The 17356-nt window shown below is 37.5% G+C and overlaps 1 protein-coding gene across 1 annotated transcript in view; it reads left to right on the top strand.

Annotated features, from left to right (window-relative positions):
* The window catches only part of USH2A (usherin), a 784083-nt gene that overhangs the window by 507614 nt on the left and 259113 nt on the right, over nucleotides 1–17356 (top strand). Inside the window, exons 41-42 of the mRNA XM_019920609.2 lie at nucleotides 7470–7804; nucleotides 9006–9128. Coding sequence (XP_019776168.2) covers nucleotides 7470–7804; nucleotides 9006–9128 — 458 coding nt within the window. The remainder of the gene's footprint in view (nucleotides 1–7469; nucleotides 7805–9005; nucleotides 9129–17356) is intronic.

Raw genomic sequence — 17356 nt, 5'->3', positions numbered from 1 at the left:
TAGACACTGAGGATACAGTAGTGGCCAAATCAAAATCCCCGCCTTCATGGAGTGTACCTTTTAGTCAAAACAACATAAACAGATATATAAAATGCCCAGAAATGAAAAGACTTGAGGGAAGAAACAAATCAGGAATAAACACTACCAACTGATAGGTTGGGGAATAATAAAGGAAATGGACTGGTATTTCACCCTAGTTCTTCCCATTTTGTACCATGTGGTCTTTTCACCACCACTCCACCTGTAAGAGCTTGCATCTAATAGGGAAAGCAAGGAAACTTCACATATTTAGGCCAACTAGAAAATAACCCAAAGTAGCATCTTAGTAAGTATAAAGAGATAACTTGGCATAGACATGAGCATTAGGAAGCGAAAGTTGCATTAACGACAAGGTCCTACTGTATAGCACAAGGAAGTATATTCAATATCCTGTAATAAACCATAATGGAAAAGAATATGAAAAAGAACACATATATATATATGTGTAACTGAATCACTTTGCTGTACTGCAGAAGTTATAGTTGGTTTAATATTGTAAATCAACTATACCTCAATAAAATAAATTTTTAAAAAAAAGAAAAAGGGAAAGTTGCATATCAAAATTACATTCTTAATATCTTATTTGATTACATGGAAAAGAATATATATTGTCAAAGCGGTTGTGTGAAAGCCACGCACTTTGATGTGATATCTAATAACTTTAAGAAAATTCATTTCATTGTATAAAGTTGGTAAAAAAAATACCAAAACCTGAAAAAGATAGTTCAGTAAAACTATAGACTACTTTCATACTGCGACTATAGAGCCAAAGCTTCTCAATAAAATATTAGCAACTTGAACTCAGGAGTATATTAAAAGAATGGTATACCAGGACAAATCTGGTCTGATTCCAAAAATGTAAGGTTGGTTCAACATCAGGAAATCTATCAACATACTGCTTAAATCAACTGAGTAAAAGAGAAAGCCCTTTTTTTTAATCAATAGATGCAGAAAAAAGACGTAAGATTCAGTAGCCATTTCTAACAAATATTCAACATAAAACCAGATTAGGAAAAAGTCAGTTTATAAATTTATTCCACTGGAGTCTTGAGTACGATTGAGGACTCATAAAAATAAAACATAGAATAACTAAGTTGTATAACTCTGACGCAGCAAAAAAAAAAAAAAAAAATTGCTTTTTGGTGATAACATGAGCCTCTGAACTCTGATGGCCCCATTCGCAGGCCCACCTTCCCACGGCTAAAGCAGAATGAAAGAGCAGGCCTGCAGCTCTCAGCTTTTCAGGTAGAAGAGTCCTCTCTTGGCTCAGATCGCCAAAACCACCAGCCTTGGTGTGTGTGCGACAAGGAACAACAATCCTGTCCCCCAGATGGTGTCCACGCACAGCTTTGCTATGGTGTGTACTCTTAGCATTGCTCATTTACAGGTTGATAATAAACCAAAGTAAAAATAATTAAGTCTTAGTCATCATTCTCACCTGTTTTTGAAGATGGGCTGGTCTTTGATAGCTGCTTAAATCAAACCATTAAAAAATTATAAATTCTTTTTTTAATTTAATTTTTATTTTATATTGGAATATAATTGATTTACAGTATTGTGTTAGTTTCAGGTGTACAGCAAAGTGATTCAGTTATGCATATACATATATGCATTCTTTTTCAGTTTCTTTTCCCATATAGGGTATTACAGAATTTGGAAGGAAATAAAATGACAACTAATATTCACTGAGTTCATATTAAGTTCCGGGAATTGCTCTCACTGAGTCCTTACCACAACCCTGTCAGATAAAGGCTATTATTATCCCCATTTCACAGGCAAACCCTGCAGCCTTAAAAGAATAGTTATATTTAGCTAGAAAACAATTTTGTTTTTGCAAGATATAAGATTCCTCAAAAAAAAGTTAAACTTCAAAAGATAGATTGGGGAAATACATCTATAAGACATTATAGAAAAATAAATTATTTCCCCATAATAAACAAAGAACTTCTAATAACTTATGATAAAAAGACAACTCAATAGAAAACAAAGTATAAAATATGGATAAAAAATGTGATAAGAGGATATACAAAGAGTTAATAACGTTTGAAAATATTTATATCTTAAAAAAGTCAAGGGACTACAAATTAATTAAAGAAATAATAAAGTAATACTGGCAAGACCAAAAGGATTAGTAATTTCTTTTTATTTCTTCCAGTTTTATTCAGATAGAGTTGACCCAAAGCACTGTACACATTTAAGGGGTCCAGCATAATCATTTGACTTGCATACATCATGAAATGATGACCACAGTAAGTTTATTGAACATCCATCATCTCCTATAGATACAAAATAAAAGAAAACATTTTTTCCTTGTGATAGCACTCTTAGGATTTATCGGGTTGGCCAAAACATTTGTTCGGGTTTTTCTGTAACAACTTATGGAAAATTCCAGACAGACGTTTTGGCCAACCCAATACTTCCTTAACAATTTTCATATGTAATGTCAGCAGTGTTCATTGTATTAATCGTGTTGTACATCACAACCCTAGTACTTATTTATCTTATAACTGGAAGTTTTCATCTTTGACCACCTTCACCCACCACTGCCTCTGGTAATCACAAATCTGATCTCTAAAAGGAGCAGTAATTTCAAGAATTTGTGGGGACACAAATCATGGACATTTTCTTTCATTGTTTGTGATCAAGTGAATTACTTCAAACTTTTCAGAAAGTAATCCATCAATAATGATTAAAACTAAACATACATTTTGATATAGCAATTCTTGCTAACCTATACAATAATAAATAAGTACAGGGACTTCCCTGGCAGTCCAGGGGTTAAGACTCCACACTTCCAACGCAGGGGACGTAGGTTCGGTCCCTGGTCGGGGAGCTAAGATCCCACATGCTGTGCAGTGCAGCCAAAAAATTTTTTAAATAAAAAAAATGTACAATCGTATGTATGCATACATTTTCAAATATGGTTTTTAACAATAAAGTCAAGTCAGTAGGATAACTGAATAGTCTGTTTTCAGCCATGAAAGGAATATTATGCAACATAAAACATGATAGGGTGTGTCCCATGATCTCTAGTTGAGTGTGAAAAGCAAGTTACAGATTAATAATGTGTATAAAAATGGGTATAAAAAATAAAATTTTTCCCGAAAAAAATTTAAAAGAGAGAGAGAAAACGTACCTATGTGTGGATATATTTGCTGTGTGAGAAAGTATGGCAGAATAGATTCAAAGCTATCACCTTTTCACCTTTACAGGGTGGGAATGGGGAGGGATAGGAGGAGGTCGAGGTGAAGGACCGTAATTTATTTTCCTGTATGTATCAATATCTTTGGTTTTTTCTCTGAATACAAAATGCAAATCAAATATCCGAAGTAAAAAAATTAATATTAACAACTTTAAAAGAAAAGGAAGATATCTTAAAGGAAAAATTTAATTTCATTTCAACAAATACTTATTGTACACCTTGTTCTGTATGAGAAGATTTGCCGGGGAGTCAGTTGTTGAGAGGAATTACCATATGGAGTCAAATGTTACCACACTCTCATGCCCTGTGGTCATTCATATTCTGTATTGATTAAGTAGTCTTAGAATTATAAAATCTTCTATGTAGATATGAGGGCGAGGATTGTCTCTTAACATTAGATACAAGGAAACTGAGGCCCAGAGATGTTAAGCGTTTTGTTCCAAGTCTCACAGCGTTGGTTGAGTAACCTACATCAAATATCAAGGATATTTATTCTTAGCCCATTCTCAACCCATTATATCAATCTTCATAAATCCTCTTATTCATAAAGTTCTTAAATATGGTTTGATGGAGTTAAAGAAATTAGAAGTAAGTTACAATGTTTATGTGTGTTACAGTTTTCAGTCCCGAAGCCAATCATCTAACCTACATTCCCTAAATTTTTGCTTACAACCAGGATCTTGTAGGTCCCTTGATTGTTTAGGGCCACTCTTCAGGGATCTGAACAAATAGGTAAAAGTCAGTAGCTCCTTAAACACCTACCCACCTGTCCTATTTTTTGCAAATTTACAATAACTAAACAGAATGGAAATCTAAGCAATTAAGAACCACTCAAATAAAAGAAATCATCATTGTTGGCAAAGCAACTCCAAAATAAACATTTTATTCCCAGCCAGAAACTACAATTCTGTTTAGAAAATTTCAATGTAAAAGTCTTGTTTTAGAGAACATACCTTTTGCTTATTAGGCCAGGAACATGCTGAGTTTTTTGGGCTGCAACAATATTTTATAATCCTTTCTATGAACAGTAGATATATAAAAGGCCATGGAAAATTAAACGGAATGAAAGTTTTAATCTCACATATTTTAGCCACACTCTAGTAAATGTAGTCTTAGGCACTGGAAAGAATAGAATCCAATATTTAACTAACTGGCTCTTTAAAAAGCTTGGATACATTTATTTTTAGTAATAGCTCCAGGATATTTTCAGGAGGATGATCAAATTAGATACCATTTCTGATAGCCTACTCACTATAATGACAATGGCCTTCTCCACCTTGCTATAAAATTCCTTATAAAAATTTTCTGTGGAAGTAGATTCATGTCTTCCAACTCAGTACTGTCAAAAGGATATATCTTCCTGGGCGTCCCTGGTGGTGCAGTGGTTAAGAATCCGCCTGCCTGGGCTTCCCTGGTGGTGCAGTGGTTGAGAGTCCGCCTGCCGATGCAGGGGACACGGGTTCATGCCCTGGTCCGGGAAGATCCCACATGCTGCGGAGCGGCTAGGCCCATGAGCCATGGCCACTGAGCCTGCGTGTCCGGAGCCTGTGCTCCACAACAGGAGAGGCCACAACAGTGAGAGGCCTGAGTACTGCAAAAAAAAAAAAAAAAAGAGTCCGCCTGCCAGTTTAGGGGACACAGGTTCGATCCCTGATCCGGGAAGATCCCACATGCTGCGGAGCAAGTAAGCCCGTGCACCACAACTACTGAGCCTGCACTCTAGAGCCCACGAGCCACAACGACTGATCCCGTGTGCTGCAACTACTGAAGCCCATGCGCCCAGAGCCCATGCTCTGCAACAAGAGAAGCCACCACAGTGAGAAGCCCATGCACCGCAACGAAGAGTAGCCCCAACTCGCCGCAACTAGAGAAAGCCCGTGTGCAGCAACGAAGACCCAACGCAGCCAAAAATAAAATAAATAAATAAATGTATAAACTAAAAACAAAGATGTATCTTCTTAAGTCTGTAGCTTTTTAAGTGAGAAAAATAGCCAATTTCTGGATGCAAACGTTTATAGTTAGAGAACACAGGGATTTTTTAGCTCTTCAAATGACTGTCTCCAGAATCATTACATCACATCGCTTAATCTCCGCTGGTTGAGATCTTATTCAAGGTTTATTTGATGAATGCTTTTCTTAGGCTCAACAACTGAGTGCCAGATCAATTCACTCTCAGCTCAACTGCTAACACAGACTACCTCCAAAGTTTGGATTCTTTCAAGGCCTGCCAAGCCTTGACCTGAACTCTCAGAATATTCTAGTTCCAGAGGCAAGTGGTATTCCACATGTGAATCAGGTAGAATTGAGCTGTGATAACCCTTCCATTTTCCATTTGCATGACAAGTACCAGGAAGCCCTGTAAATATGACCTTGACTCATTTCTGAAGTCCACAAAGAGCGCTGCACCCCCCAAGCAAATAGAATCCTATGTCCGCTCTATAAACTTTACTTGCGTTAGGCTTCTTTGATCTCTCCTCCATCCAGGCAAATCCTCTGTGCTCATAAGGAACTCATCTAAAATTTCTCTTCACCAGCACAGTGTGGAACTCTCTGAGAAGTGTTTTTGGTTTTTTGTTTGTTTGTTTGTTAATTTTTATTTATTTTTGGCTGGGTCGGATCTTCGTTGCTGCCCACTGGCTTTCTCTAGTTGCGGTGAGCAGGGGCTACTCTTTGTTGCGCTGCGGTGGCTTCTCTTGTTGCAGAGCACGGGCTCTAGGCACATGGGCTCAGTAGTTGTGGCTCACGGGCTTAGTTGCTCCATGGCATGTGGGATCTTCCCAGACCAGGGCTCAAACCCACACGTGTCCCCTGCAATGGCAGGTGGATTCTTAACTACCGCACCACTAGGGAAGTCCAGAAAAAGATTTTAAAATTAGCAACGATTTCAAGCTATGTAGTAAAATTGGAGTAGATGTCAGGTCCTTGTTAATTTTAAGTTAGGACCGTAATCATCAAGCAACTGCCCAGTGACATCTGGTAGAGGCCCATTTTGTCACCAAGAATTAGGAAGAATACCCTACAGATATCTCAGGTCAGATTCCTTCTGGAGGAAGTTTTTTCTCTTTAAGATAGAAAATTTTGGTTCATCCTTTTCCATTCTCACTTTTCTATAATGCCTCTAAGACTTCGAATTTGTATAGAACTATAAATGGAGGTATCAATATATCACCTTGTGGAAAACTCTTTGAAAGTTTCAAAATAGCTGTATGCTAAGGAAAAACATAATGGAGACAGCCATGACTGCTGTTACTTCTGGAACTCCATCTCTCGGTGTATGGCACTAAATGGGCATACAATTTAGGCCCGGCTATCAAGAAGCTTACAGTCTATTGGGGAGACGGGATATACACTCCAAAATTTAAGGAACATTGCAAGGCAACACAAAAAAGATGACCCATGATAGCATATAAATAAATAATCTTTTAACGACTAATGCACATTTTTCTAGGGTCCTTTGTCCCCCATAAGAGCATGAGTGGGTTAGCACTATGCCCTTACAGTATTTAGCCAGAAAAGAAAAGCAGCATTAAACATTATTAGAAAATGGTGTTTCTTTCTTCTGATGTTCATGTCTATGACTTAAACAGGATTATTCTTTGCTTGCCTTTTCAAAGCTTTCCACATGTCTCTTGTCTTTGAGAACAGGATGTGTTGTTATTGCTTTACTTGTTACATTATGCACTAGTGAGATTCAGGAACTCAATAGGGCATCCTCAGAAAATGCAAAGAATGATTTCTGCACCCTCCCACCACCATCCCCCCCCCAAAAAAAAAGAGAATAGTGATATATTTAGAGTACCCGCTAATAATGCAAAGCAAGGAGTTCTGACGTTTCATTTAATTGAGTTATAAACAAGAAAACTATTAAATCCTGCTGCCGCCCCATTGGTGCGTGTGGATGTGTGAACTCTCTCCATGTGTGTGCTCTGTGTCCTTCAGGGCACCCATGGTGGAGATGAATCACTAAGGTGTGTACTAGTCTGACAATCTTAGAAAGTCTCCAGACTGAAAGCCCAGCCCAGGAAACAGCATTTCATCTAGTTCCTGGTGTACTGCTAATTGATCCGAAACCCTTTGTTACTGTCTAGTGCAAAGGGCGAAGTCGAAAGTGGGTATTTAGGAAGTGACTTGACTGAAAACAAGGCAGAGCAAAACGCCAGGCCTTGTGAACTGCAGTTGCTCTGTTCCTGTGTTGTCACACTGGTGCTAAGCTTACGTTTTATTTCAGGTCACTTGGAGAGCCCCACTTATCCTGAATGGAGACATCCTTACCTATGAGATCCGCATGCCTGACCCTCACATCACGATCACCAACGTTACTTCCTCTGTGTTCAGTCACGTCGTTACTCATCTGATTCCTTTCACTAATTATTCTGTTACCATTGTGGCTTGCTCAGGGGGTAATGGGCATCTAGGGGGGTGCACAGAGAGTTTCCCTACCCATGTGACCACGCATCCCACCCTGCCTCAGGGTCTTAGCCCGTTGTCCGTGGTCCCACTGAGTGAATCGTATGTTGGCATTTCTTGGCAGCCACCAACCAGGCCAAACGGACCCAATTTGAGGTAAGAGAAAGTGATGGTGCTTTTGGATTTTGTTACCGTCTTATCTCTCTGGGAAGGAAGGGAGGAGAAGGAGGCTTTTCCTCACACAGGAACATTGAACTAATTCCTTATTGGATATTCCTCACTCATAACATTTTTTTTTATTGAAGTGTAGTTGATTTACAGTGTTGTGTTCATTTCTGCTGTACAACAGAGTGACTCAGTTATACATACATATATATATATATATATATATATATATACATTCTTTTTTATATTCTTTTCCATTGTGGTTTCTCACAGGATATTGAATATAGTTCACTGTGTTATACAGTAGGACCTTGTTCTTCATCCATTTTGTATATAATAGTTGGCATCTGCTAATCCCAAACTCCCACTCCATCCCTCCCCCAACCCCCCCCCTTGGCAACCACAGGTCTGTTCTCTATGTCTGCCTCACTCATAATTTTCATACAGTTTCACCTTCTGTATCTTGACTTATAGGGAATCATAAAAAGATCATCAAGGTAAAAATAGCATATGCTATTGTGAGGAACTAAAAACCCTCGAAACAACAATTGCTGTTCTCTAGTGCATCTCTACGCAGCCCCTCTCTTGATATTCAAAGTATATCTTTATTATATGTTAAGCAAGCTTGATGCATGTTCTAAATGACACATTTGCACAAACATGCCTCAAAATTCTAAAGATAGCACAATTTTTTGGCATGTTATTATTATCTGGAAACTTGTGAAGCATGTGGTCAGGAATATAGATAAGATGAAAGAAAAGAACTGTGATTCTGAAATGGCCTTATAACAACTTGACGCTTAGGCAAGACTGTGGAGTCGATAATATTATCATTGTTTATAAAGTATTGATGGTAGAAGTTTTAGGAAATCATTAACTTTATAAGCTTTTTGCAATTCTATTTTGTGTGAAACTGGCAATAAAGTTTTGGCACATCTGATATAGAAGAAATCTAAATGTGATCATTTTACTGATAGTAGTAAAATGTGAATGTAGCTAATTGTTCCAGTTAGCTACGCGGATGACACTTGTGCCAAAAAAAAAAAAAATGATTATCTGGAAAAAAGAAAATTAAGATGTTTTCTTTACGTTTACACATACACCCCACACACTCGTACCGTGAGACAACCTGAATTTTGGTAATAACTTTAGTTGAGATAATCCTGATCTTTCTGCTTATCTTTTGCTTTAGATATGAGCTTCTGAGATGTAAAATCCAGCAACCACTTGCATCAAATCCCCCAGAAGATTTAAATCTGTGGCACAATATTTATTCAGGAACTCAGTGGTTTTATGAAGATAAGGGTCTTAGCAGGTGAGATTACAAAAACTATAAAAACAAATGCTGACATTTAGTTTGGGGCATGTTGAATAGTTCAAAGAATCTGAGTGTCTTCATTGTGTGAGCCAGTTATGCAATAAAACATGTTTGGTTATTATCTGTGGCATTAATCATCGAGCTGCAACAGTCAGCATGTTTAATATTTGCCATCTTAACTGCACGCTTCAAATAAGCCTTTTGAAGTCAAGTTTGTAGGTGTTTGAGCCTTAGCCTCTTGCCTTTGTCACAGCCCTAGCCAGACACGTAATGGCGAAATCTGGAAATGTTGAACATGTTCAAAACTGGGGAACGTTTCTGCCACTTGTAGAATGCTTGCTTTTCCAGGAAATAATTTGCTATAAATCATTGGTTCAGTTCACAAAAATTATTTAGTTAACAGGCTTGGGACTCAAAAGAATTCCATCTGTAGTTCGAAGAGATCAAGAAATGGGCAAATGGGCAATGTCAGAAAAGAGTACCCCACGGGAGAGTAAGGAGGCGTGGGTTTGGTTTCATCCTGTGCTGGAGGACTAGCTTTGTGGCCTTAGGGGAGTCACTTAACTTCTCTGGGCTTCACTTTTGTTGTCTATAAAATGAGGAGATTGGATGGGATTAAGTGAGGTCTAGACCTTCATGAATCAAGCGATGTAATCAAATTTCAAAAAATCACAAGTATTCTTTTAGGAAAAGTTTTAAGACATATTGCTCAATGACTTTTCTATCAGGTGGGTTATGCTTCTAGACTCACACTGACTAGCTCTACTCTGAACTCTGTTTACAATCTGGTCTTGTCTCCCCTCTTCCTCTGCTGGGCCTCTGCGCTTCAGCCACGTTAGTATTGCGTTCGGCGCCTCTAACAGGCAACACCCACCCCTCAGCTTCTCCCCATAGCTGCCATTTCCCTCTGTCTACCGTCCTTCAAGTCTTGGCCTGCAAGTTTCCTAGAGCACCCTCTTCCTGGTCTGAATCAGCTGCCTCCTTAATGTATTTCCATAGCACACCCCTTACAAATCTCTATTGTCTTTGAACTGACCTGGCTACCTGTCTGGACACCCCATTTTACTGGCATATCCACCATGAGCAAGGCCTTGTCTTCATGACTTCTCTATCACAATCCCCACCGTAGTACCTGGCACACAGTGGGTGTGCCAATGGATGCTAAATGAAAGAATACTTTTAGTAATGTGTAAAGGGTTGGGTATTCATTGCTCTGTGCCCTAGGAATATTAACTGTGATGTTCTTATCTTTGGGGAATGAGGAAAATTCTCCTGTCCATCTGAAAGGGTCCTGGTGGGAAAACATTACAGATATGGTGAGGTTCTTGAAGAGAGGCCGCACGTAAATCTAAGGAAACGATAGAATGAACCATGTAAAATTGCCATTTTTGTAAGCTAAAAGGGATCGATTACTAGCATATCCTTTTGGTTCAATCTAAATTATCGTGGTCCCTAGACTCTTCTCCACTATTTTCAATTCATTAGTTACTTAATCCAGCATTGCTATATAATGATGACTTCAGTTGAAGAAATTCATTTTATTCAGCAATTTCTTTTTGTTTACTATGTGCTGACAGGCATTGTGCTAAGGAACAAAAGATGAATAGCATAGCCCTTGCCCTCAAAGAGCTCACAGTCTAGTGGAGAAAACCACACTCATACACACACACACACACACACACACACACACACACACACATACACACTCATACATGTATCAATTACTAACATCACAGTTAACTACAGATACACCATCACTACCTAGGGAAATCATATGGAAAGGTAACTATCTGTGAACTCTAAGTGCCTGAAATATAGCAATTTCCAAAATAAAGAGGACTTGACTATCTAACGTTACGGAATCTAACTTTTAACCATGAGGTAGTTGGCAGAAAAACAGAATCAGACTCAGAAAGTTAATTTTCTTTCTTCATAGAAGCAATGAAAACTTATTAAGGAATTAGGACCAAGGCCAAAATTTTATTATTGAATTTTTAATGATGCTTGTAAGGATTTTTAATAAGTCCAAATCAAAGATGTAAGGAATGAAATTAAGTTAAATCCCCACAAATTAGATTGAAACATAAGTTGACATAAACATACTGATGACAGCTGCTTCTAGAAAGGAAGTATACATATAACAAAATGTGCTGAGGTGATATTTTGACTAGCCTCATAATACTAAATGCCAAGAGATTTTTTTTTTTCTGCTAGCACTAGCAAAGATTTTTTTCAACTATTCAGATAAACCACTTTGTCCCATGTAACCAGCTTGTGAAAAAAACAAAACAAAATAAAATAAAACAAAAACAAACAAAAAACCCCCACAATATGCATTTCTTTACGGTTTTTATTTTTTATTGTTTGTCTGCATCACGCAGCATGTGGGATCTTAGTTCCCCGACCAGGGATCGAACCAGGGATCGAACCCGCGCCCCCTGCATTGGAAGCGTGGAGTCTTTACCACTGCACCGCCAGGGAAGTCCCTGCATTTCTTTCTAATAGTCAAAGTGAATAGCATGAGTCTTCATATTGTGAAAAGAATTTTTCTAGACATCTACCCTTTGTAAGTCCAAAAGACTAGGGGCCCCTCCTGCCCAAGGGGACTTGTCTCACAAATCTGAGAGAAAACTGGAAATTAGACCACCTGTGGGTGCTATGTGCTGTGCCAGTGTTTTTGTTCAAAAGAAGCGATCTTGTCTGGAAGGTGCAGTCAACACCCACTTTAACTTCTGGCAGCCAGGCTTGCTGTCCCTGCTGTAGAGGGAAGGATGGGAGCAGTCAGCTTACCTTCCTGCACACCTGTGTTGCAGCCCCTTAATGAGCCTCCTCTTTGACATATTTTGTCTTACTGACGTATTTATTTGACTGACTATTTGTGGGTTTCTTTTGGAGGGGAGGGCGGGGGAGGATGGTCATTGAATTCTGATGTCTTTAGGAAAAGTATTTAATTTCCTATTCTTCCCAGACTCACCATTTCTTATTTCCTTCATAACTTACATCTACATAAACAAAGGAACCATTGAAGGGTTTCTGCCCATCTTGATCTGATCTCACCAATAGCTACAGCTAGAATCAGCTTTTTAAATGGTACTTCTCTTGATATAAAAAGTAAAATTAACTTAAGTTTCACTGGGCATCCCTTTATGAATACATTTGTGAGAGTAAGTATAAATTGAAGTCAGTTTCCTTGGGCAGGCGGTCTCTTTTGGTTAGCTGTATGTTTCTAATATATAGAAAACACACCACTTTCATCTCAAATGTTATTATGTTCTGAAATTCAGATCATTCTAGTCGTCATTTTTTCCTTGATAGCTCCATGTACCAAGTAAAAGAGTGAGCTCATTATCCAGATAATTTAGTTTCAACAAAAATACTTCTGTTTTTTATGAATATCTTAGGTAAGGGATGATTTGGTCTGAGTTACCCAGCTAGTTGCCTACTTATTGAATTTTGCTCTGTCTGTGTAGACACAAACTCAGTGTAACTGTGGGTTTATACTACTTGTCAGTTTCTAACTTTTCTTCCTTAATCATTCTGTGCAAAGTGGCCAAGTTATGGTTGTTAGGGGAACCATAACGTTGGGTTTCCTGACATTTTCATCAATTGGAAAGTCTGGAAAATGTGCTGTTGTCATCTGATGCTGCTGTGGTGAGTCAGGCTGGGTTTCACAAAAGGGTAGCGACCTTCATTTTAAGCATCAATCCACCCTTAGGATTTTCAGGATCTCACTGTGCCTTGGTTCCTGGGTGATCAGATAAAACTTCTGCAAACACAGTGATGGCATGAGCGCCTCTCTGTTCTGGATCTGACAAAGGAAGAACAAGCTATGAGAAATAATAGGCTCTATTTTAAGGAAAATGTTGACTTGTAGATTATAATAACTTAGCTGCCATTGAGTTTATGAAGGGAGGCATGTTCTCACTCCTTTTCCTTTCAATTATTTAGGAACTCCTACAAGTATTTCTTTATCAGTCTGGAAAGAGACTTTCATATGAGTTCTCAAGAATCCTCTAATTGCATTATCTTTAAATGAAAGCATTCAAAATTCATAGACCTTCATCTGGTTTTCAAAGAACGGTTGGACTTGACTCTTTTCAAGTTTAAATGCTTAAGATAAATATACTATAAAATCTAAGTTTGAGTCTTACTGACATGGATTCTGATTTTTTAACCTACAAAAATGAAATGTTTCAAACCCTGAAAGAGGACATAGTTTCTGGAGAATGATATTCAAAAGAGTGTGACGTTCATTCCCCTTCTTTGTAATGAGATTAAATGTGCACAAGTAACATTTTCTGCTTTGCTAATAGGGAAAGACTGGGTCAGCTCCATGACACGTGTTCTCCTATAACATAAACATGTTCAAGTTGTAGCTGTTAGGTAAACAAATTAACTTCATAAGCATGGAGGGTGAGTTAGAAGGAAGGCCTTTCTTCCATGACCACCAATGTGAGGTAGAGCCTGGTATTTTCTTGCTTAATACCATACTGTGAGTAAAAGTTGGGTCTAGAAATGAAAGCCAACTTCGGTCAACATTGGTGTACCATTTCCTAGCAAAGTACTTAATTCGAAATGAGCAAAAATATATCTGTTTCGCATTTAACATGGGAGAGTCACGGTGCTCTCTTTTCATTGCTCTGAATTTACTTCATGCTGTCCTTTTCTAAGTGTCATCATATGAAAACTTACCTCAAAAAAGAAAATGAACCTCTAAATCTGGGAGGATGCATTTTTTCATAGGAGGTTCCATTGCCTAATGCTTTCTTAAAAAAGAAAGAAAGAAAGAAAGAAATCTAGTTTATTTGTTTACATTTCTTTTTCATGTTGATGATATAGTAGAACAAAGACAGAAATCACAGCAAAGTTATTTTAGGTGCCACATTCTGGTGGCGTAAGTACAGATAGCTACAGGAGTAGACAGCTGCAGCTTTCACTCACAATCTAAAAAGTATCATAAGAACTTCCAACAGTGATTGATCATCTTTACTCTTCAATTTCCAAAAGCAAACATTTTCAGCAGCATTTTTAAGAAAACAAAAATCTTTCAGCAACAAATGAGTGAGGGAAAGAAAAGGTATCCACCATCAATGGAAAATTTAAACAATTACAGATTTAAGCAGTGGAAACAGTGTTACATTTTTGTTTGCCTATGTATTTATTCCCACAAAAGGATCTGAGGGTGTAAGGAACAGTATGCTCTCAGAGGTTTCTCAAATCCTCTGGTGTATAATGTTGTACTCAAGCATGTGTTGGATGGTGGTGGATATGAAGAAGAGTTAATAGAAGGAGGAACTGAATAACCTGCATTTTCGGAAGCATGATTTATATTGGTGACAATATTGACACATGAATTCTGTTAGGACATCAATAAAGTTGACACATTTTTAATTCTGATGAAAATAACCTGAGGCATTCTGTAGCTGCACTGAAGAATTGGTTTTATTGGTTCCCAGAACACATCAGACCCTTTCAAAGTACAAGCCTTCCACACATTTTGCCCTGAATAATGCTTCTTACTGGCTAAATTAATGTCTCCACTGGCCAAATTACTGTTTGTCATCAATACCTAGCCCAAATGTTATCTCCTCTGTGAAGACTTCCTGACTAGATTAGGTTAAATTAGATGCTCTGATGTATGTGGAAAGAAAAAGGAATAAATGAATATTTGTTTTAGAGGTTCTCACTTAAAAACATTTATCTGTAAATGTGTATATAAGTATACACACGTACACACACACACATACATACACACATACACACACACATACACACACTCCAATAGGACAGACATTACATTTACTATGTTTAGTATCTGGCATGCTGTTAGTGCTAATAAATATTTATTAATGACTGAATGAAGTAATGGTGTATCAAACATAAAAGAGCAATGTAATTTGTAAGAAAAAAACCCATCTTTCTAAGTCTCAGTAAGGATCATTTCTCTATTGGACAGGTAGATTTTCGTGGCCCTAGCCAACCAAATCATATGTGACCTGAAAGTTATGAGACTGAATGCTTTAGGAACTATGAAGTAGCCATTCATTTATTTATAAAATCATCTAGTCAATAAACAGATTAAAAACCTTTATCATCTGAACAGAATCTAGTTTTCTAATTCGAGTAATAACAACGGAACCTTGAACTGAGTCTCATTCCATAAATAAGATTTTAATATATATGACCTTTTACAAGGAAGAAATACCAGAGTCATGTCTATTACACAACGAATTTACCATTTTCTGTGTGTGGATGAAAGAAAGGAGGGGCTGGAGAACGGTCTCAAAAAAATTAATCAATTAGGGGATAACTATTGTAACAGCCTCGTATTCCTAAATGGACCTTCAAACAGTTGGTTTTACTGGTTACAGCATAGACTTAACATAAGTTTTCATTCACTTAGCAGATTTCAAAAGCTATATCTTAAAGGGTTTGAAATGGTACATTTTTCAAAATATACCCAAGAAACACAATTAGTATTTAGGGAAGATATTGATTGATATACATATGTTTTGCATGAGTATATGATTTCAACTGATGGAGCATTTTTCTCTTAAAAGTATTTTATTATTAACTAAATGGAATGTCCCATCTGATACCAACACCCAAGTCTACCTAAAAAACAATATACTAGAGCAAATGAACAAAATCCGTTAAGCAAATGAATATTTTCTTTTTTGACATGAATTGGTGAAAGATATACCGAGCCATGTAGTCAGACGTATATATACTTACTGACAAAGATTAGGTTTCAGATGTCATGAAAACAGTACATTTTAGTTCCTTTAAGGGAGTTCAAGATCCTATTCCTTAAAATTTTAACTTAACCGTGAAAATTAAAGAAAATGCAAAAGACAAATGCATGACATCAAGTGAAATGCCTACTGATTTCTCAATTCAATAAAATAATAGTGAATAGTGGAAAGAATTTAATATTAGAAATGAATAAACTAGAGGCCCACCTAATCCTGTTAACTAGCTGTGCGACTTTAGGCAAAGCCCCTTAACTTCTCTGGGTCTCAGGTTTCTTCTCTGTAAAATGTAGCAGATATTTCATTATTTAAAGCAGATAAACTCTAAAGTCATCTTTCACTCTAAAATGTTAATATTACAGTCAGCCCTCTGCATCTGCAGATTTTGTATCCATGAGTCAACCAACTGTGAATCAAAAATATTTGGGAAAAAAATTCCAGGAACTTTCAAAAAGTAAAATTTAAATTTGCTACATGCCTGCGACTATTTACATAGCATTTACATTGTGATTTCAACTATTACATAGCATTTACATTACATTAGGTATTATAAGTAATCTAGAGATGATTTAAAGTACAGAAAATGTGCGTAGGTTATATGCAAATACTATGCTATTTTATATCAGGGACTTGCGCATCCTCAAATCTTGGTATCCACGGGGTCCTGGAACCAATCCCCCTGCAGATACCAAGGGGCAACTGCACTTTAAAAATGGACATTCCAGTTATATGTATTTATGTGGCCTAAATTTCTTCTATGCAGACATAAATTGTAGCATTTCACCATACCTAAACTATGATCAAATAGCTTAAAGTATCACAGTAAGAACTAAGACCCCACGGAACTTACTTACAATTTACCATTTCAGGGCTGCGTGATGTTTTTAATTCCACTTGTATAAAGAACCACAAAAATGGTATCACTTTGAAGCCATAAAAGTTACTAAATTTATCACAGAGTAAATATGTGGAAGAAAAATTCAAATATTGCAGGAGAGGTTAGGCATCCGGACTCTAGCTAAATTTCTTTTAAGCCATTTTGGGAAGTAAAACACAATTAAAAGTATTTTACCCAGGGAGAGAGCTAATGAAGCCAAGGTCACTGGTTCAGTTCCCATGTGAGCCATTAGCCGTGTTTCATTTGACGGTCACACACTTGCTACCCTCTTAACCCCGACTCACCGTCCTTCACAAGCGCGCTAGTGGTCACAAAGGAAATTTGGCGAGACTGTTTGGATGCATAAGCCAAAATCTCTCCCCTTTGCCAGAAAAATAACTCAAAGGTCAAGCCTCAGTGATATGACCTCATCCAACTATAGATGGATCAGCTGACCATTGTGTTTTTTATTATTTTTATCATCATCACCATCATTACGATGCTGGCAGCGTAGCATCATGGCTAAAAGAGGAAGCTCTGGAATCAGACTGTCTAGGTTTGAGTCTTTACTCTCCCACTTACTAGTTCGATGACTT

The sequence above is a fragment of the Tursiops truncatus genome, chromosome 1 (genome assembly GCF_011762595.2).
Source record: "Tursiops truncatus isolate mTurTru1 chromosome 1, mTurTru1.mat.Y, whole genome shotgun sequence".
Lineage (NCBI taxonomy): Eukaryota > Metazoa > Chordata > Mammalia > Artiodactyla > Delphinidae > Tursiops > Tursiops truncatus.
This window is presented reverse-complemented; position numbering and strand designations above follow the sequence as displayed.